General features: G+C 35.8%; 1 protein-coding gene across 18 annotated transcripts in view; it reads left to right on the top strand.

Moving 5' to 3' along the window:
- Positions 1 to 14,387, top strand: part of LOC123536165 (MAP kinase-activating death domain protein-like) — a 115,623-nt gene that overhangs the window by 91,973 nt on the left and 9,263 nt on the right. For 10 of the 18 annotated variants that reach the window (XM_053527613.1, XM_053527611.1, XM_053527604.1 and 7 more), the window contains 7 exons: positions 1,674 to 1,833; positions 2,417 to 2,537; positions 4,199 to 4,415; positions 5,423 to 5,530; positions 6,108 to 6,272; positions 7,077 to 7,149; positions 13,889 to 14,055. In XM_053527613.1, the coding sequence (XP_053383588.1) occupies positions 1,674 to 1,833; positions 2,417 to 2,537; positions 4,199 to 4,415; positions 5,423 to 5,530; positions 6,108 to 6,272; positions 7,077 to 7,149; positions 13,889 to 14,055 (1,011 nt within the window). Of the gene's footprint in view, positions 1 to 1,673; positions 1,834 to 2,416; positions 2,538 to 4,198; positions 4,416 to 5,422; positions 5,531 to 6,107; positions 6,273 to 7,076; positions 7,150 to 7,620; positions 7,645 to 13,066; positions 13,120 to 13,888; positions 14,056 to 14,387 lie in introns of those variants that run through there. The other 8 variants (XM_053527619.1, XM_053527607.1, XM_053527620.1 and 5 more) reach the window with 3 other exon arrangements.

The raw sequence follows: 14,387 nt of genomic DNA, 5'->3' as shown, positions 1-14,387 counted from the left end.
CTGTGTTATATAGATTTTAAAAAAGTAATAAAGAAAAGATAAAAGTTTAAGCCGAGACTGGGATTCAAACCCACGTCCTTTTACACCTGAAGCGAGCGGTCTACCTTATTACTAAATACCCATGTGATGCAATAGCAGTATAATTTCCTTAATATTTTATCTAAATTATAAAGGGAGAGTAATTCTACAACGGAGTGCAAATCATAAGCTCAGGATTTACTTCCCTGGAATAGGACAAACATGGGTTTGTCTTCCGCGCATGCGTGACATGTGGAATCCCTCAGTTGTAAACAAAACAGAAAGTTGATTGCTTAATAAAGAAGGTAGAATTTCTCTGTAAACACTTGTCATTGATGAACGAAATTTCACTTGATGTTTGCTTGTGAAACAGCCTTCCAAAACATACAGTACTCCCTTTATGGAGGGTAACATGAAAGGAGAAATTACGAGAATTCGGATACTGTTACTGTTTGGGTACTGTTCCGATACCAGTAATTACAAACACTAAGGAAAATAGGAAGTCTCAGTTTCTTGAAGTGTTCCAGATAATCAGAAGGTGATTTGGATTAATAATAAGATACATTTATTTTGCCATATGATAGGCTATATTTTAGATTTACAGCAAAAGTTGCTTCAATATCATCCCATATTATTCATAAATTTATTTTGGTTTAGAGACTTTTTGACCAGTGGGATTCCCCACAGTGTTGCTTGTGCCCGAAATAATACCAGGAGTGGCACCTTGCATCTTCATGAAATGTCAAAGCTGGAAAACACCCACATGACCTTTAATTGTGTCAGTATGATATTAAACCCAGCAAAAAACAAAAGAAATTAAAGCTTTTGAAACAGATAGCAGATGATATTAGATATCTGATCAATAACTTTTGAATAGATATTTCAGTATTTATTATACAAAGTATGGCTACCTTCCTTCTATATTATATCAAATATCAATAGCAGGACTAAGTTTTGTCTGAAAGAGTGTTGCTATAAATAAAAAAGTTCTTATAAGGCATGAAATCACTTTTAAAGTTTCTTTCTGTTGCAATTTACTAATGGAAGAGACTGTTTCTCTAAATTGAAAAAATAATATGACATAACTCTGGAGGCATGCAGCTGTAATAGGTATCTTGTATTTCATCAGAAACAAAATTAGCATACATTTGCTATTATATATATATTGTAGAACAAGTAGATTTGAACATTTTCATTTTGCCTCTTTTTTTTTCTTTTTTTAATTTTCATGCTCAGTTACTACAGAGCTTTGATGATACTTAAGATCTGTAGTTTCTGCTTTTAGAGATTTTACTGCTTAATTTGGTATAAACTACAGTGATTTTAGTGACAGTTAAACCTACAATTATAATTGTAATTGTAATGCCTTTCATGACTGTAAAGGTTTTATGGGATAATGAATCAGTTGCCACTCTTAAATATACTGACTTATATTTGAACTTGCCTTCATGGGCACCTGTGTTAAACAGCCACTTGAACCAGTCAGTTAACATCCCAAATTGATTTTTCTTCTAATTTCAACTTGTCTGAAGTAGCCACATTCCTTAGGCATTCAGGCTCTTTGACAGGTTTTAGAGAAAAGTGTTTTTTTGAATGGCAGGCATACTAAGTTGATAAACTGTTAAAATGCTTTAAACGTTTTCCTGTATCTGTAGGGTAAGGGAAGTGTAAAAAAGGGTCGCTCATCAAGTTTATACAGTAATAAGAGCAGTCTGAGTACAGGCTCGAGGTACCGAGAGGGTCAGATGATCTCAACATCCCCTATACCAGGCACCCCAGAAATCACTAAAACATACCTGTTTGAAGGTCTCATAGGTAAGTGTAGTTTCATTTAGTATTCATTTTTCATTGTACCTTTATATAATAAAGTACAATCATAAATATTCATGGGGGAACTCATTTTCATGGATTTTGTGGTTGTGTCAGTTCACGAAATTAAATCCTGACAAAAAGGCAGATTTTCTATCTATCTTATCATTAGAATTTGAAGTCAACAAATTTCATGTTGTTTCTGACAAAACCACAAAATTTAATGCAAATGAAATTAAATGATTTTTACGGTATATTGTTTCAGCTTTATATCGGTAATAAGAACAATGTGTTTATATATCAGTATTTCTGCTATTTGTATGGGATCCTCATTGACTGAATGGTTAAAGCTTCCAAGCCCTTCAGAGGGTTCACATAAAGAAGCCATCAAGCCGGATTGTGGAAGATCAGTATCTACCTGTGCCTAAAAAAAATGTCGCCATATGACCTATCATGTGTCGGTGCGACGTTAAATCCAACAAAAAAAAAAACAAAAAACAAAACTGTTAACTTATAATTTTCAAAACAAAAAAACAAAGATCTGTCTCGATTTTACTGAACTGTCGTATTCAATTGTTGTTTGCTACAGGTAAAGAGAGGAGTAGACTTTGGGATCAGATGCAATTTTGGGAGGATGTTTACCTAGATGCTGTAGCCCAGGAAAGAGATATTATTGGCATGGACCAGGGACCAGCTGACATGATGGACAGGTATATTGTTTAGAATTCATATAGCTGGTACCTGACGTGGACAGCTAAATAGATAGAATATCGGGAACTGATCTAGGGGTTGTGAGTTTGTTCCAGGAAGAAGCAAGCATACTCAATGACGTGTTTGCAAAAGACTTTAAGTTGGAAGTCATTCATATGACAAGAACAAGGAGCATTGTGGGTTTACACATGGCTACATTATAACTGCAATACCACTGAAAATGGCTCTTGCAAAGAGAAGCCAACCTTGAACCAAGCCAATAGGCACCATTTATTTTAACTTTATACTGTGGTATGGGGTCTTCCGTGGCAGAGTGGTTAAGGCACGACTTTGAATCACTAGCCCTTCAATGATGGGGCTTCTTTTGAGTGTAGAAGTTTTCTTGTGTGGAAGCCATCCATCTGGTAACAGAAGATCAGTTCTACCATGGTGCCCTCCCATGCCAGACACAATGCTTGCATGGGCACCTGGGGTCATTCTTCACCATCAAAAGCTGGAAAAAGTTGGCAAATGACTGTCAATGTGACTGTAAACCTAACAGAACAAGAGCTCATAGAACACTAAATGCCCCCCTTGATGCATTCAGTACTTGCACAAGGAACAGAAATGATTTGGTCACTGTTCTACTGTTCTGGGTCAACATGACCCTGACCTTTGACCTACTGACCTCAAAATCAATGTGGGTCATCTGCTGGTCATGATCAACCTCCTTATTAAGTTTGTCATCTTAGGCCCAATCATTCTCAAGTTTTCTGGAAATGGTTTAACTGTTCTTGGTCACTGTGACCTTCACCTTTGACGTCAAAATCAATAGTGGTCATCTGCTGGTCATGATCAACATCCCTATAAAGTTTTGTGATCCTAGGCCCAAGTGTTCTCAAATTATCGTTCGGAAATGGTTTAACTGTTCCATTTCACTGTGATCTTGACCTTTCACCTACTGACCTCAAAATCAATATGGGTCATCTGCTGTTCATGACCAACCTCCTTATCAACTTTCATGATCCTAGGCCCAAGTGTTCTCAAGTTATTGTCCGGAAACAGTTTAACAGTTCTGGGTCATTGTGACCTTGACCCTTATCCTACTGACCTCAAAATCAATAGGGGTCATCTGCTGGTCATGACCAACCTCCCTATCAACTTTCATGATCCTAGGCAAAAGTGTTCTTGAGTTATCATCCGGAAACAGATTGGTCTACGGACAGACAGACCGACTGACCGACATACCGACATCTGCAAAACAATATACCGACATCTGCAAAACAATATACCCCACCTTCTTCGAAGGGGGGCATAATAAATTGGTACTGATGTATGTTTAGAGGAGCAGCAGAGTTAAAGGTCAGAAAGTATTCATTTTGCATCTTTTTATGTGCTAGACATAGAGTGCCATAAAATAATGAAATAATGCAGAAAGAGGAATATGCTACCTATTTACAGGAAAATGCCAAACTTCATGAACACGGGTCATTGGGGCAACAAAGCCCCAGCACATGGTCTGACTTGAGCAGTTCCCAAGTTCCCTGACCATTTCTTCATAGTTTTCTATGTTTGATCACTCAATCCATGGATCACTAGAGCATTTTTCTCATCTCTATGTGATATCAAGGGATCTTTTTTTCCCTGTATATATACCTTTTCTGTATTTTGGCATTTTCAGGTACAATTCGTTAGGTCCTGGTGATCGTAAGAGACTGGAACATGATGAGGACAAACTTCTATCTGTGATGCTGTACAATCTTGTTGGTTTTATGGTCATGACGAAGGTCCACAAGCCAGAGATCAAGAAGAAGGTCCGCCGACTCCTCGGAAAGTCTCACATGGGCTTAAACTATAGTCAAGAAATTAACAACCTTCTAGATAAAATTGAAACCTTGGTAAGTGTTGATTGATTGTTTGTATGCTTCAGTAAGTACATATGGGCAAGTCCTCCAGAAGAGTGTTTATAGTAATTTTAGTTTTAGGATATTGCAAAATAATTCATGAAGCTTTAATGGTTCTTTAACCCTTGGCTTGCTGGCGGCAAGTGATTCTGCCTTTGCGACCAGTGCAGACCAAGATCAGCCTGCATATCCGTGCAGTCTGATCATGGTCTGCACTGTTCGCTATTCAGTCATTAAATTTTTAGTAAACAGCCCTTCAAATGATAAATGGTACTTCCCAAATTGGAAGATGGACCAGTCCATTATAGAAATTTAGCATGGTAAGGGTTAACATATTAGGTGTAAAGCACCTATACACTGGACTTTCATCTTAATGTTAGTAATTTTGAAGTGGGGGCTCAAGCTTTTTTAGTCAGACAGTGTTTTCACTGGACCATTGCAGCTGCTGGTATGGTAAGTGTTGAGAGTGCCAGTTGCATTGGTTGCCTTCACCAATAATGTTCCGGCATTGTTAACTCAATAGACAGACCAAAAGGGTTCAAAGGTTTGAGTCTTGGATGAGGCATAAACCCTTTATCATGATGGACTTCAATAGATTACCATCAGAGAATTGAGGAATGAAGTATTTTTACTCAATGCAAAGGGTGGCATTTAGAACTCTTCTGTTTTTCAGCTGCAATTTCATGCACTATCAATAGTTCTTGCATTGATCAAGGAACAAGTTGGCACTAGTGCAGAATACAGAAGCACTGGTATAGTTAGGTGACTGCTCACCCAAAACTGAAATACTTAGAACTAATTTTTATCCATTAAACAAGTGAAGGAATTAATTTTAGGTCATTTGACACCAAAGATTTGATATGGCTTTGGAGCAGTGCAACTGGTAGAATAGGCAATGAGAAAATGTTAAGGTCAGGAAATGTTACATAGTCTTTGAGTGGTTTGAAACATGTAGCAAGAGTGTCCACCTATTTTGGTATACCAGTATTTATTTGTTGCAGCATGGAAATGATATTGACCTACGACCAATGGGGAGTCGATTTATGCAGAAACAGTCATTTACAGTTCATTGGGGCAGTGATAATAAGGGAGATATGCTTTTCATGGAGGTAGGCTATTCTGTAACATGTTAGATATCATATAACATACTTATTTCGTATAGATTGTTTGTAATGTAGGCAAATGGGTTATATATAGCGCTAAATCTATTCAGTCATTTTGGCACATAGGCAAACAGGTTATATATAGAATGTCTATTTTCATATGATAATTACATTACCTGTTCAAGCCTTATATAATACTGTTTTTATCAGGTCTGAGATGACTATCTCCTTTCAGAGTGTAACATTTTTTCCATTTTCAGTGAGGTTTGTGATGACTGTTCCATTCACAGTGTTACGTACTTACATTCTCAGTCAGGGTTATGATGACTTTACCATATTTAAGAATGTTACATATTTCCTTTACAGTCAATTTATAATGACTTTGTCATATTTCAGAGTTTTACATGTTGGGTTTGTGATGACTGTACCAAGTCTCGGAGTTTTAAATATAATATATGTTTCCATTTTCAGTGAGATAATAAATACTGTACCATATCTCTGAGTATTACATGTTTCCATTTTCAGTCAATTAATGATGACTGTATCTTATTTCAGAGTGTTAAATGTTTCACTTTTCAATTAGGTTTGTGATGACTGTATTATATTACGAAGTGTGACTGGTGCAATATGCGATAGATGGTGGTATGAGAAACTTGTCAATATGACTTACTGTCCGAAAACAAAGGTTCTGTGTTTATGGAGAAAACTTGGTGACAAGGTGCAACTTAACCAATTCTATACAAAGAAGGTAAGTCATTTGTTTCACTATTTTTAAGATGAACCAAGGTCAGTCATGGTTTTCCACTATTCCTTCATTTTCTATGATAAAAAAGGGAATTATGAAGTTTCATTGCGATATTAAAAAGGCTAAGCCATGTGGTTTCACTATTCTTTCATTTTTATGACAAAAAAGAGTCCTGGTTTTCCACTATTTCTTCATTTTAGATGATAAAAAGGTAAGTTACTGAGTTCTGCTGTTCCTATATTTTTTTTTTTTTTTTTGAAAAAATCACCTCTCTTGATCAAACGGAGTCTGCTGTTGTGCTTGGTTGCAAACTTTGCTTCAAAGCATCACAATAGTAGTCTTGTTAGTGACATTGGCTGCTATAAAAAGTCTTCCTGTTCCCAATGTTGTTTATTTTCTGGTCATTTGGGCTCATGGAGTCCATCTACACAAGGGTTGTGAATGTTTTTTCTTGAATAGATTCAGACAGAGTCTTAATGCTTGCATATGGTGTTTATAAATTTTGATTATACTTATCTGGTTCCAGCTTGTAATAACTAAAAAAAAACCTGCAAAAAAAACGTTTTCTGCAGAATGAGAACGGATGTGTCATTGGTACCTATTTCAATTTGCTAATAATAATTTATTCTTGAATAAAAATGGAGGTGCATGGTTTTGCACTTTCATTTGAATTGCGGTAGCTCTTGTATTAAAAGTCTATTCAAAATAGATTTAACATTTTGTCAAAATCCTGCATGTTCTAGCAGTAGAAATTATTCTTGTTTTCAAATCAAATTAAATGTTAGTTGAAAGTGATGTTTATTTCAGTGTCGTGAGCTGTATTTCTGTGTGAAAGAGGCTATGGAGAAGGCAGCTAATAGAAACAATAGTAAAATACCAGGTGAGTTTTCCACAGGTGTATCATCATTTGTTTTTCACACTCCCGATGTGGTGTTGCCCACTTTGTGACTCAGTCTGTCTTAAGTGCTTTCAGCGTGCTTTCTCATACGCTACCAACACAAGTCACTCACTCGCTTATATTTTAAAAGATATGATTTATTTTGGTATTTATAAATATAAAAAGAATGTTTTAAAAGAATAGGATAAAAAGAAGCAATATCTGTTATTCTCTGTGCTGTCAAAACACAAAAAGGGTAATTTGTTTGATTGTTATCAGTTTTAATAGGAAATAAATGATAAAAAATATGATAATGTGAGTGGCCATACAGATTGTTGTCTTGTTTGTGATGTCAAATCTTTGCTGTAAATTTCACACTGATTTCTGTCCTATAAATAAACAGGTATGTGTTTTTGATATTCATAATACTATAGGAGTAAAGTTTTGAATTTAAATATTCAGTAATGATTTCAGTGTTTGTAATGGCAAAATGTGAATGTGAGTATGCAGGTGTAACAAAGGTTGGGGTATATATGTCCTATATTTTATTTCAAATTGGGATTATTTTGATTTACACATTTCTGTCCAAACAGGTATCAGTTTCCCTGGATCAGTAGGTCTGACCAATTATCTAATGGTCAGTCAGATTCTGATTCCTTCGTTTATTTTGAGTGAAGTTGTTCTGTTTTTAGCTCACCTGTCACAAAGTGACAAGGTGAGCTTTTGTGATCGCGCGGCGTCCCTCGTCCGTCGTCCGTCCGTGCGTAAACTTTTGCTTGTGACCACTCTAGAGGTCACAATTTTCATGGGATCTTTATGAAAGTTGGTCAGAATGTTCACCTTGATGATATCTAGGTCAAGTTCGAAACTGGGTCACATGCCTTCAAAAACTAGGTCAGTAGGTCTAAAAATAGAAAAACCTTGTGACCTCTCTATAGGCCATATATTTCACAAGATCTTCATGAAAATTGGTCAGAATGTTCAACTTGATGATATCTAGGTCAAGTTCGAAAGTGGGTCATGTGCCATCAAAAACTAGGTCAGTAGGTCTAAAAATAGAAAAACCTTGTGACCTCTCTAGAGGCCATATATTACACAAGATCTTCATGAAAATTGGTCAGAACGTTCAACTTGATGATATCTAGGTCAAGTTCGAAAGTGGGTCATGTGCCATCAAAAACTAGGTCAGTAGGTCAAATAATAGAAAAACCTTGTGACCTCTCTAGAGGCCATATTTTTCATGGGATCTGTATGAAAGTTGGTCTGAATGTTCATCTTGATGATATCTAGGTCAAGTTCGAAACTGGGTCAACTGCGGTCAAAAACTAGGTCAGTAGGTCAAATAATAGAAAAACCTTGTGACCTCTCTAGAGGCCATATTTTTCATGGGATCTGTATGAAAGTTGGTTTGAATGTTCATCTTGATGATATCTAGGTCAAGTTCGAAACTGGGTCAACTGCGGTCTAAAACTAGGTCAGTAGGTCTAAAAATAGAAAAACCTTGTGACCTCTCTAGGCGCCGTACTTTTCAATGGATCTTCATGAAAATTGATCAGAATGTTCAGCTTGATGATATCTAGGTCAGGTTCAAAACTGGGTCACATGCTTCAAAAACTAGGTCAGTAGATCAAATAATAGAAAAACCTTGTGACCTCTCTAGAGGCCATATTTTTCATGGGATCTGTATGAAAGTTGGTTTGAATGTTCATCTTGATGATATCTAGGTCAAGTTCGAAACTGGGTCAACTGCAGTCAAAAACTAGGTCAGTAGGTCTAAAAATAGAAAAACCTTGTGACCTCTCTAGAGGCCATATTTTTCAATGAATCTTCATGAAAATTGGTCAGAATGTTCATCTTGATGATATCTAAGTCAAGTTCGAAACTGGGTCACGTGTAATCATAAACTAGGTCAGTAGGTCAAATAATAAAAAAACCTTGTGACCTCTCTAGAGGCCATATTTCTCATGGGATCTGTATGAAAGTTGGTCTTAGTATTCATCTTGATGATATCTAGGTCAAGTTCGAAACTGGGTCAACTGCGGTCAAAAACTAGGTCAGTAGGTCTAAAAATAGAAAAACCTTTTGACCACTTTATAGGCCATATTTTTCAATGGATCTTCATGAAAATTTGTCTGAATGTTCACCTTGATGATATCTACATAAAATTTAAAACTGGGTCACGTGTGGTCAAAACTAGGTCAGTAGGTATAAAAATAGAAAAACCTTGTGACCTCTCTAGAGGCCATACTCTTCATGAGATCTTCATGAAAATTGGTGAGAATGTTCACCTTGATAATATCTATGTCAAGTTCAAAACTGGGTCATGTGCCTTCAAAAACTAGGTCATTAGGTCAAATAAAAGAAAAACCTTGTGACCTCTCTAGAAGCCATATTTTTCAATGGATCTTCATGAAAATTGGGTCATGTGGAGAAGGTGAGCGATTCAGGACCATCATGGGCCTCTTGTTTCCTGTCCTGCTGGGCAAGTTTTGAATTAGTTCGTATCTATGGTTTTTCCTGAATAACAAAAAGGGTTAGAGCGTCGGTCTATGGATCGCGGGGTCGCGAGTTCGATCCTCTGGCGGGGCGTGTGTTCTCCGTGACTATTTGATAAACGACATTGTGTCTGAAATCATTAGTCCTCCACCTCTGATTCATGTGGGGAAGTTGGCAGTTACTTGCGGAGAACAGGTTTGTACTGGTACAGAATCCAGGAACACTGGTTAGGTTAACTGCTCGCCGTTACATAACTGAAAAACTGTTGAAAAACGGCGTTAAACCCAAAACAAACAAACAAAAAGGGTTAACTTACAGATGAAAAGATGTTTAAATATATTTATATAATGTTGAAATCAACCAAACATTTTCCTTTTCTGGACTCTAGTCAGAAACTGTCATCGCTAAGCACATCTTTTGGAGAATCTTTGTTGTCCTGGGGTCAAAGGTCAAAGACACAGTGCTTTCAAACTTTGCACATTGACTAAGTACCACAATAAATATCCCTATTGATTTTGTAGTCAGTGGCTGAGAGGACATAGCCACAGGGACCTGACTTAATTTCTTGTTATACCTTGGGCGTTAAAGGTAGTTCTACATGTTAGATAAACTGAAAATAATGGTGTAACATCATTTACCTGGATAACTTACAATAAAGCCTGGACTTGGTATATGGAAATGAAAATCATTTTATAAATAAATGCCAACCCATGAGTAATTTTGTTAAAACAATAAGGTTAGAATCTTTTTAAAGATAAAATTTGATATTAATAAGATTGACACGTTAAATAAGGCTAAATATTTTATTCAAATCAGCTTGAAATATGCAGATCTCTGTAATCATGAACATATATTTCTAAAATAAGCACACGGACATATACATTTATTTCACCATCTTATGGACCATATTCTTACTGTGAGGAGTTCCATTAAAATCTACATTCTAGGAAATCTTCTATTTACGAAAATGTTATCAAAATTATGAGTAAGTTCTATATGGTAGAAAAAAAATTGATTCAAACATGCAGAATTACTGAAAGTTAGGAAAACCAACAGCTTTTAAGCAACATTATGACTTGGCTTCACTTCAGGAGGATCCCTACTGTTGTTGTGGTCAATAGATCAAAGGTCAAGGGGTCCCAGTGACCTTGAGACTGAAAATGGCTACTGGATTCTTTAGTTGTAATGTTTCCTCACATAAATTGATTCGAAGCCAATGTCTCACATGAATATTTCCCCATTATTTACCTTCTGTTCAGTTATTTGTTTCTTAGTATCCCCTTCCCCTGCCCCTATTCCCACATCAGATACAAAATTTAATTATGTACACTTTTTAGGGGCACTTAGATTTGTCCGTACGTCTGTCCATCTGATTTTGCTTAGTACATATCACAAAGTATTTGACTTGGGACATCAAACCTAACAGGATTGTTTTTTAGCATGTTAAGTTGTGTTTCACACAGTCAAACCACAGTTATGGCCATTGACTTACGAAAAATATGCATACAGTGATAGGAAGTGGGGCACCAATGTCCTGTGGACATATTTAGTTTTACATGTAGTTTCTTGTGTTTCCCAGTATTTTAGGCCTGCCCGTTTAGCTTAGTATGGAGAGCGCAAATCTACAGATCGCGGGATCATGAGTTTGATCGCCAGGCAGGGCGTATGTTATCCGTGATTTGATAAAATGTCTGAAATCATTCGTCCTGTACCTCTGATACATTGGGGAAGTTGGCAGTTACTTGCGGAGAACAGGTTTGTACTGGTACAGGATCCAGGAACACTGGTTACTAGGTTAACTCCCCGCCATACATACCCGAACTGTTGAAAAACGGCGTTAAACTCCAAACGAACAAACAATATTTTTTAAGTATTAGTGCAGTATTGCCCTTTCTCCTGCCTAATCTAATCGTGTTTGTGAACAGATGGAGTTTTTGTTTATTACTATTAGGTGGAGCTCTTGTTTGAAATCGTATAAACCAATACCTTTTTGGGAAAGTCTTTTAATTCTCTAAACAGATTGTAGAGCTTTTATCTAAAACAGTATGGATCTATGTATAGAATTCCAAAAATTGAAAAGTAAAATTATACTATTTGAAAGTTTTGAGCTCAACAAAGACAGCCGGAGGCACACCGCGAGAGATAGAAACTGTAGTGGAAAGATAGATAAGAAGAGTTGCTTCAGATATCCACCAAGAAGTATATTTTAGTTATATAAAATCTGTAAAAAAAGGGGTGAGGGTAAGTAAAAATGGGGTGAATAAGAAGTTAGAAGCAGGAGCAAATGAAAGGTAGTAATACCACCATCATACATTACAAAATATACATAACATATAAAATTAAATGGAACAAAAGCAATTTAAATAAAGGCTACTGTTTTTTTACCAAATATTTCCTGCCTGAGTTAACTGTATCTCAGATACTAGTATATAGATATATGACAAAAGGATTTTATTCAATTTTATGATGTTTTGGTATGGTTTAGGGAGTAAAGCCCTCTGCCGATGTACGTATTCGGGCATAAAATCAATTTGCAGACAAAGCTCAGGACACGGCCTCTGCAAGCAAATACTGTACAAAAGTCAGTAAAACTTTCGTGTGATCTGTTTAGAGAGAGATGTAAAAGACATTTCCAAAACTGTATAGGTTTACATACTTTCTAATACATAACGAAAAATATACAAATGTTTGAATATTTTAACCAATACATTTTTATAAGGGACAGGGAATGACGTGTAATTTTCATGCTATTCGCTGTTTCTATTTGGACTGACGATGTACTTCGACATACTTATAACAATACGAAAAGATTGGTGCTGCATAGAAAGTCTATACTATTGGTTCATTGAATACTTGTATACTGAATAAAGATTAATGGAAATGGTACAAGTAAACTAATGATCGTTTTGTTTCTTTAAACTTGTTATGCATGGGAATTGTTTTCGTTAAACTTTTATTCCCGATCATTTCTTTTATTTCACCCTCTCCCTCCCTTCCCCAAAACAGAGAAATGTTTTGGTTAACTTCAGTGCTGAGCAAGGGGTTTGTTATTATTATGTCTGAGGAAGGGCTGGTTCATTTCATTGCTGAGCCAGAAATTTGTTAACTTCATTATTCAGCAAAGGTTTGATTAACTGCATTGCAAGAGGTTGGTTATATTCAATGCTCAGAAAGGGATTGATGCATAGTATATCTCGGTAACGTATCTCATTCTTCAGCATTAATATGCTACTTGTATTGTTAATGAATTAAATGACAGTACAAATGTCATATAGTGAGAATAGCTTTTTCTAAAGTAACATCATTCTAAAAAAGGTATTTAATTGTACCGCACTATATTCATTGTTAAAAGAAAATTTGCGTGTGGTAAATATATCTTCTGATTAATTTGAAGATTTAAATTATTCCTAACTTATTGTATCAGCTGATTGGGGAAAGCCCAAGAAAGGTAAGCGCCTGTAGCGTCCAGTGATGTCGAATGGTCGTGATCTTTATAGATACCTTGCTTCCAATGTTTATATTCATGTCTTCTTTTTCATAATTATTTAAAGTGTCATGATTGAGGCTATTTTACTTTTTAAATTACAAATTAGTGCAATGTTAACACATAAATACATTACAAGTTCTTTATAGCACTAATATTTTACACAGTTGTTGTTTGAATGATATACCACACTGTTTCATCTGTTAATATCCGGATATTAAAAATTGGAAGGAAGTTCTTCAAAATCAAAATGCCAAAGTGTGGGCAAGAACAGTCCAGATAAAAAAGACCTTTATATATTTCAGAGTGTTATCAAGTGTTTGTAATGTAATACATTTTTAAACTTTAAGTATTTGAACCTATTTTATCACTAATTTACTTTTACTACGTAATTTTCAACACATGAACCTAACAAATTTTCTTGCACCATATTATTTTGATTTGCAATGTTTTGTGATGCAGTAAATTACATGTACTTTACCTTTGTGCTTTTATTTTTTTACTGGATGTGTTTGTTCAGATGTCCGAGTGCTGGGGACAAAACATTCGGGCATTTGATGTTGAATTGTCCCACTGTATTTCCACGTGTGTCCCCTCAGTTAGTAATTGTTGCTACTCTTGTTTATTACATCCTAGTTTTTGCATGGCAGTTAAGTTGTATTTCAGCTAATTCTAAAATTCTTTCCATATTCGCGATAATCTTACCTTGTTTCTTTTACCATTTGATGTTTTCACCCTTTGCTTTTATAAATTTCTGTAAAGGGATTTGTCGATGGACGAAGACAAGTAAAATCGTTGAAATGCCACATACCATTTTTTCAGGCCCTGAACTTGGGGGCGAGTTTCCAGTGCAAGATGTAAAGTCAGGGCAGGGTGGGTTACTACAAGTTTGTATGGAAGGCATAGGTTTGCTACTAGCCAATAGTAAGGTAGGCGTATGTTGCATGTTATCCCATATGTTATAAGTTTGCATGGCTTTTGTTCTACTTGTAAACCTCATCCCTTAGCCATTCTTGGGCGAATGAACAAGATCTTTTAGTAACAACTATGATTTACAGAATCAATGAAATGTTTCGGACCTGACTGATACTTTTCAAAGCCCAAGAGTCGCTAATGTTTTCACCATTTCATATAATAAATGTTGTATTTAGATCTGAATACAATCGTTCATCTTTCTGACTTAGACAACAACCATATAATCAATCAAAATAAGCATTTTTATATCTCTCATGAAATAATAATGAAAAAAGTTTTTAGAATT

This window comes from Mercenaria mercenaria, chromosome 17 (genome assembly GCF_021730395.1).
Source record: "Mercenaria mercenaria strain notata chromosome 17, MADL_Memer_1, whole genome shotgun sequence".
NCBI lineage: Eukaryota > Metazoa > Mollusca > Bivalvia > Venerida > Veneridae > Mercenaria > Mercenaria mercenaria.
The sequence above is the reverse complement of the archived record's forward strand: the minus strand, read 5'-3'. Positions and strand labels throughout refer to the sequence as shown.